This window comes from Lactuca saligna, chromosome 6, assembly GCF_052625555.1.
Source record: "Lactuca saligna cultivar CGN05327 chromosome 6, ASM5262555v1, whole genome shotgun sequence".
Taxonomy (NCBI): Eukaryota; Viridiplantae; Streptophyta; class Magnoliopsida; order Asterales; family Asteraceae; genus Lactuca; species Lactuca saligna.
In genome coordinates this window covers 151,248,638-151,256,840 of record NC_136422.1, presented here as the reverse complement: position 1 = coordinate 151,256,840, position 8,203 = coordinate 151,248,638, and the positions used below count along the sequence as shown (strand labels likewise).

The following is an 8,203-nucleotide window of genomic DNA, read 5'->3' as shown; positions in this document are numbered from 1 at the left end:
GTTGGGTTATCAACCTTAATGTGTTGATGTTGTAAGGTGGTAAGTCCCTAATGAAAGGGCATATGATAAGTAATGTAAAAAAATATTCAAAGTCCCAATTGTAGGGCATTTGGTATAATCAGATGATGTTTATCAAACATATGCATGCTCTATATTCCCAACAAATATATTTAATTAGATTGGTTGTTGTGCATGTTTTAAATTGGGAACAAATTAGGGAGTGGTCCATGTGGAAGTACACTATGTGTATGGGGACCATTTGTAGTGTTTTAATAATGAAAAAATGGGACTTCTGAAGCCATTAAAAAACCATATCCGGGACCATATAAAACATCCCCATGCATGCACATTATTCCAATTTTTTCCATGCATAAATATTCAAACCCAAATGTCATGATTTTACTTAAAATGGTAACATACTTTCATACTTCATGTCATACATAAATAAATGACCAACATACCCTTTTCGGTCATACATAAATAAATGACCAACATACCCTTTTCTATCATACATACTTAAATGACCAAAATACCCTTTTTTGTCATACATACTTAAATGACCAAATTACCCTTTTTTTTGCATACATAAATGAATGACCTACATACCCTTATATGTCATAAATAAATAAATAACCACATACCCTTTTTCTTTCATAAATACTTAAATGACCAAAATACCCTTTTTCTTTCATACATTCTTAAATGACCAAAATACCCTTTTCTTTCATACGTACTTAAATGACCAAAATACCCTTTTTCTTTCATACATACTTAAATGACCAAAACACCCTTTTCTTTCATACATACTTATACCCTTTAATGTCATACATACTTGAATATAAATTACCAACATCCTATTACATAAACTTTAAATATAAATTACCATCATCCTATTACATAAACTTTAAATCCAATTTACCATCATCCCATTACATAAACTTTAAACACAAATTACAATAAACACTAATCAATTACAAGAGCTTTTCCCTTCAAATTTCCTGGATCATCAACACCACCAATTGTTTTGCCTAATTTTAGCTTCAATATTCTCTCTGACTTTCTTCTCCTTATCCTCTTCAAAATCTCTGAAATTAGCCTAACACTAACCTGCTGAACTTGACTTACAGGAGCAACCTCCTAAACATTACCATTATCAACTTGGGCTTTAGGATTAACCTCGTCAACCTCCTGAACATTTACATTATCAACTTGGATAACAGGATCAACCTCCTCAACCTCCTCATATTGAACAACTTGCTCAACCACATCAGCTTCCTCACCCATAACACCCTCATCACCTTCATAACATCTAGGTGGAGTAAATTGCATATAATGACTAAAATCCCCCGCACTACTAGATTCAACGTCAGTAGGAGCAACTTTCATATCATTTTGAGTAGTATCCATCTCAATTGGAGTCATTTCAACCTCTTCATGCTGTTGTGGTTCACTTGTACTACCCTACATGGCATGATATAATTATGTTAGTAACAAATTATATGTAATTAATCTTATATTTTAAATTGTTTTACCTGTCTTGCATTTTCCTTCACACATACTTTTTGTTTCTTTTGTTTCTTCACATTTAACTTTTGGTGCCTTCTCTGTGGACAAGTGGCCTTGTTGTGACCTATCTCCTTGCAAATACTACATCTGATTTTCTTTCCAGCCTTAGAAACCTTGTGTGTTCCTGTAGTCTCTGTAGTGGATTTCTTCCTCTTAGTAGTTAGCCTACCAGGCATCCTTCTATTAATAGGAGGCAATGGTGGAGTATAGTTTGTCTGTGGCCACATGTCACTGCTATTCAACTGCATCACAACACCTTCCAGTTTGAAAGAAAGCTCTTGACCATGTTTTAGGATCTTTCTCCATGAGATATTAATGGGCATTTGGGTTCAATGTCTCAATTTCTTTCATCACAACTTTAAAAGCATGCTCAGTTGTGGCTTTAGATGCTCTCCAAAACAAGGTATGATATATGGCACCAGTAAATCTCTTCTGCAAATTCTGGAAAATATGTCTAGCACACTGCCTGTGCTCTGCACATGGCAACAACTCTTTAACAGCCTCTATCAAACCCTGTAGTAGTAAAAAGGTTTAATTAAGATAGTGTAAAATTAACATAAATGCATTACTATGTAAGATACTAACCTTATGTTGGTCTGACATTAAACTGAAACCATTGCCTAAATTCAAGTGTAGATCATCAATGAGAAGCTCTAGAAACAACTTCCAATTCTGCTTGTTCTCAACATTAACCACTGCCCAAACAATAGGATATATCTTGTCATTTGCATCCCTCCCAATAGCACAAAGCAATTCTCCCTTACAAACATCTTTAAGAAAACATCCATCAAGACCAATTACCCTTCTACACCCCTCAATCCAACCTTGTTGAACTCCTTGAAAACAACAATAGAACTTGCTAAAATATTTCTTTTCATCTGGACCATCCTCCATATCTAGTTTCACAGTTGACCCAGGATTTGTCCTTAAAATCTCATGACCATATGACCATAGCTTACCATAATGTTCAACAAGGTTACCTTCAACAAGTTTCAATGCATATTTCTTTGCTCTTCTACACTGCCCCATACTAACTTGGATACCAAACTTGGCCATTACCTTTAACCTAAGCTTCCTTACACTTATTTTCTAACTTTCTACAATCTCTTTGGTATAGTGACTTCCAATCCATGCATATGTCACCAATGATCCAAACTTGAAGTTCCTAGCACAATTATGATAAACTTTTAGTGACTTGATTTGGAAACTCTCTTCATCACTCATCCAGGAAGCCCATAATCTAAATGTGCAAGCACCCTTGCTACAACTCACCAAAAGTATTGTCCTATCATTTTTTTTCAAAACACAATTCATATCCATTAGCTACAGCATAGTTACACAACATTGATTTTACTTGCCCTGGACCCTTAAATCTCATTCTTAGAATTGGTTTTTGTTTTTTCCAGTGTAATAGCTCATTAAATATGGAATGAGTTTGTATGTTAACTTCAACTTCTCTCCCATTGTCACCATCTACAATGTTGTTTGCATCATCATCATCAACGCATAACTTACTCAAGAAAGGATCATTTAATGTCCTATTCATATGCACTACATCCTCATTAAATTCAAAGGCAACATTTCTAAGTTCATCTATGTTGTCTTCATTTTCACCATCAATACAAGACTCATGTTCATCATCATCATTATCTTCATCATCATGCCACCCATCAACACCAACCCAATATGATCCACATAAACCGAAATTACACCATCTATTCCATAAGCATCAAAAATAAAAGCAGAATATTCCACATCATCTGAAATGGGATTAAGCCCTTCCATCAGGGACATGTCTGGTTCACAGTAGTAAAATTCTTTACACTCTTCATGCATGAAACGTTCGCAGAAGGTCACAAACTCAGAATAAGTCATAGAAGAAAAGTCAACATCATTGAAGATGGTTTTAACACCACCAGTGTAAGAGAAAGGATTTCGATTAAATACCACTTGGTAGTTGAGTTCCACCATCGCAAACAGTCCATTAGGTTCCGATTGTGCCATTGCTATGGCTTCTTTGTTTCTTTCAGCTCGATCACAGGAATGCTTCACAAACCCTAAATTAGTTTCTTTTAGAGCTGAATAATGAAGACGAAGACAAGCGAAGTTTGATAGCTGAAAACGAAAGGCTTTAAGCTTCGTATATCATTAATTGATGTGACATATCTCACGTGGCATCGAATTAGACAAAAAATATATATTAATTGACAAAATGGTATCGTATAACCGGGAAACCTTCTAAAAGTTGATAAAATGGTGTAAATAAAAGGTCAATTACGAGTTTACTGGTCTAATGTACCAAAAAACAAAAACTTTAAGGACCAAATTAGCCCAATGTAAAAAGTTCCATGTGCTACAGTTACATTATCATCTTTTAAATCAAAGCGATTTTTCAAACAATTATAATTTTATGTTTAGGAGAATTTTTTATATTTATATAACATTATGTAGCTTATTTATAATATTATTATAAACAATTTGAATAATCATGAGCATTCCAAATGTATGTGGTGAGAGAAAATTGCTTAATTTATCGGTCCTAATGGATCAAACTCATGCCGATTAAACTCAATATAGCAAACTACATAACGTTTTTTCTATTGAAACCCGGTTTGTATATAATTTGTGTTTTTGAATCAAATTCACTTCTTCAAATAATTATAATTTTATGTTTTGGTAACTTATTTATAATATTATTAGAAACAATTTGAAAAATCATAGGAGTTTCACATGTATGTGTTGAAATGAAAATACTTCCTTTATTGGTCCAAATTGATCAAACTCGGACTTTTTTCAACTGAAACTCGGTTTAGGACTGAAAAAATCATGTTCAAAACCATTTTCGGAATTCTAAAACTTAATTAGACAATTATCAATAAAGACAATATCACTAAAGAATAACCCCAATATCCTAAAAATGTGGTCATAAGGAAGTTCCAGATTGGTCAGAATCGACAGAAAAGCTATGCCAACAAGCAACGTTCAAACTTTGAGTTTCAGTTGGGCGGCATGGTCCTCCTGAAGGTGTCACATTGGAAAGGTGTCATCCGATTCAGGAAGCGGGGCAAGCTGGGCCCCAGGTACATTGGCCCTTTTAGGGTTATACCTCGGGTATGCAAAGTGGCGTACCGATTGGATCTTCCAGCAAAGCTCATCCTGATCCACAACACTTTCCATGTTTCTTATATGCGGAAGTGCTTAGTGGATGGCTCAGCGGTTGTGCCTCCATAGGACATTTAGATTGATGACAACCTGAATTACATCGAGAGACCAGTAGCTATTCTCAACAAGAAGACGAATGAGTTGAGGAACAAGAGGGTTAAGCTGGTAAAGGTGTAGTGACAACACTGCAATGGTTCAGAGTGGACTTGGGAGCTCGAGGAGGATATGAGGGAGCACTACCCGGAGTTGCTTCCAGACGCGGAAAACTTCGAGGACGAAGTCTAAGAAAAGTAGGGTAGAATTATAATGTCTGTTTCCTGGTACGCATTTAATTACAATTTATTCATTTTTATAGAGCAACTCGACGAGTTGGTAGCCCAAACTCGTTGATCAAAAACAATAAAGGATGCGGGTTTTAAGCAATCTACTCGACGAGTTTAGAGCCCTTAACTCCGCGAGTAGGTCTGCCATAGTGAAATCCTAATTTTGGGGTTTTGCACCCTATTTAAGCATTCTAATCCCCACTTACTGGCCTCATTTCTAGCCTCCAAGTCCCAAACCCTAGTTTTAGAAACCCTAATTCATTTGTGAGCTTGTGAGCCATTTTTGAGTGATCCTTGTGTGTTCTTGAAGTTTGTGGAAGAAGGAGCTAGAGGACTCAAGGACAAGAGAGTAGATACAAAGGGCCTTTTAAGCCCCAAAGGGTCATGTATGGGAGTAAAGTTAGGAGCGGTACGTGTTCAAATGATGTCTAACGCCTAGATTTGTGTTAGTATGCTTTAGTTTGGAGTATTTTGACTTTTGGACCAAGATGTATGTCATAAAGAGTTAGGGTTTGAGCTAAACCCTTGAAGAAGTGCTATTAATGGGTAAAGTTGGAAATTTTACCCTTAAAAGGACATTTACAGGGTGCATGAGGAATAATAAGCTTAGATCTGAAGAGTATGGGCTTAATCCTTTAGGAATGCCCAAACAAACTGAAGAACCCGTCGAGTTCATAGAGGAACTCGACGAGTTGAGTCGTTTTGTCTAAAATCTGTACCAGATAGAACTCAACGAGTTAGGGGAGGAGGGGGTGACTTGACGACTTGGAACACGATTTCATGATTTTTGAGTTATAGAACTCGAAGAGTTGATAGGTCAACTTTGCGAGTTGATTCAACTCATAATGTTGACTTTGACTAGGGGTAAAATGGTTATTTTACCCTTAGAAGGATTATCAATTTTTAACTAAGTGATTATTGTAATAATGATAGTCAGGGATTCGTTTGAGCATAAATTAGAGATTCCTCACACGAGATTTCAGCAGCCGGCTTGAGAGACGAGATTTCCTCCAGTAGGAACGGGTTGAAGGCACTAATGCCGACCCGTTTATGTATGTTAGCATATGTTAAACTTCAATCCGATGTCGTGGTTAGCTCGATGTAGATTACATGTTTCCGGACTTTGCTCCGATGCCGGGGTTAGCCCGATGTAGATTATATGTTTCCAGACTTCGGTCTGATGCCGGGGTTAGCCCAATGTTGATTATATGTTTATGGACTTTGGTTTGGTGTCGGGGCAAGCCCGATGAATGTTTGTATGCTTAATGTCTTCGTGATTCTTGCATGTGTATGTTATATGTTCCGGGCTTCGGTCCTATGTCGGGGCAAGCCCGATGAATGTTTAGCTTATATGTTATGTGTTATATGTTCCGGACTTCAGTCCGATGTTGGGGCAAACCCGAGGAATGTTTAACTTATATTTTTATGTCATGTGTTTATGTTATATTCTTGTTGATATGTTATATGTATACCAGACTTCGGTTCGATGTCAGATTTGTCCGATGTCGGGCGTGACCCGATGTAGTGGGAAAGGTCCAATGTATGATATTATGTGATTATGTGTTTGGTATGTGGTAGTTTGGGGAGACTCACTAAGCTTCATGCTTACAGTTTTCAGTTTTGGTTTCAGGTACGTCCGATAGCAAGGGGAAGAGCTTATGATGATTGCAATGCACACACCATTAGTTCAGCCTGGGATGTTTAGACTTTGATATTTTGACATGTGATTTTGATACAATATTTTGATATGATGTTTTGAGATACATGACTTCTGATCTTTATTATTATGATGTTTGATGAATTATGGTTTTCTTAAATGATTTAAAACGAAATTTTTGGACCGTAATTTGGGATGTTTCAAGTGCCTCAAACGTTATACCTCTAATGGAGCCACAAACAACACTTAACAAAGGATGAAGGAGAGAGGTGATGGAGGCTCTATAGAATCCAGCTAAGGTTCTCTAAGAATGCTTAGGGCCTAAAGCTGTAGGTCAAAGGTCCTTTATATAGCTGAGGCTGCTAAGGTTTTAGGTGGAAACCCTAATTCTCGGCTTAAGCCTTAAGCAATCCATGGACACCTTCTAGAAGATCTCTTGGACAAAATCTTTTATGGATTTTTCATAGATTTCGTCCAGCCCCTCCAAGGTAATCCAACATCCAAACTTGCAACTATTAGTGATTTGCAGTATCAGTCCCCTTACTTTTAATTAGTCCCCTTACTTTTAATTACTTTATTTTGATCACTAAATCAATTTCAAATCAACTTCTTATCAATACTAATTAAATAGTATGATTTCTCAATTAATATATTATTCAATTATTTTCCACTCATATACACACAAAGCTTTTTTGGGTAGTATTTCTCTCATGTTAGATTTTTTTTTTTTTTTTTTTTTTTTTTGAATTTTCTAATTTTAAATCAAGATTTTGTTTTCATTTTACCCCGCACATTGATCTTAATGCATTGTCTACGACAAAAATAAACAACTTTATATAAATAATATAACTATAATTGGGTAGATTTGTCAATTGTCATGATGCAATGCTATAATTAGAACAAATGGAAATAAGATGTTATAAAAGATGTTGTTATTCTTGATTGATTTGAAATGTCAATCTTTCAATTCTTTTCTGGTGATGACCAAAATTTTTCCTTGGAAGATAACATCATTTGCAGGTGATACCCGAGCATTTAAAGTGAATTTCACATCATTTCATCCTAATTCGGTTGTTTTGGTGCCAATCTTCTTCCATTTACTTTTCCTTGTGTCTTCTGGTCTTGCAATTTCAGGGCAAAATGGAGATAACTAATTATGTTCACAATCCTTAACATTTTCTTTACGGACCGAGGTATTAATAGATCAAGTCCAATGTTTTAGAATGAAAAACAAGCATGATAATTTAAGATTAAGGACTTGATCCAACTTTGGACCCAATAATCAAATACCCCCTTATACTTTTGAGAGACTACTACATTTTGCTTTCTTAAAATGTTTGTTGGACTGATGGATGTTGGAGGGTTTGGAGCAAATGAGTTCTACATCTATTTATAGGTATATCCACCTCCTCCAAGATTTTTCTACATCTATTTACTATCTTTTAGAATGTATTTAAATGCTGATTTTTCCCTAAATTGAAGTGGTTACTTGTTT

At 35.7% G+C, this 8,203-nt stretch overlaps 1 protein-coding gene across 1 annotated transcript; it reads right to left on the bottom strand.

The window, feature by feature from the left end:
- Window positions 1-1,878: 1,878 nt before the first annotated feature.
- On the bottom strand, window positions 1,879-2,622 carry LOC145003017 (uncharacterized). Its single transcript, XM_078962182.1, has 2 exons — window positions 2,152-2,622; window positions 1,879-2,079 (listed from the first exon to the last, which is right to left on the bottom strand). The coding sequence occupies exons 1-2, from the start codon at window positions 2,620-2,622 to the stop codon at window positions 1,879-1,881; spliced, it is 672 nt and encodes a 223-aa protein (XP_078818308.1).
- Window positions 2,623-8,203: the final 5,581 nt, after the last annotated feature.

Coding starts and splice junctions, on each gene's coding strand:
- LOC145003017 (XM_078962182.1), bottom strand. CDS start 2,622: ATGGCCAAGTTTGGTATCCAAGTTAGTATGGGGCAGTGTAGAAGAGCA. Junction 2,080..2,151: donor TAATGTCAGACCAACATAAG/GTTAGTATCTTA, acceptor TTACTACTACAG/GGTTTGATAGAGGCTGTTAA.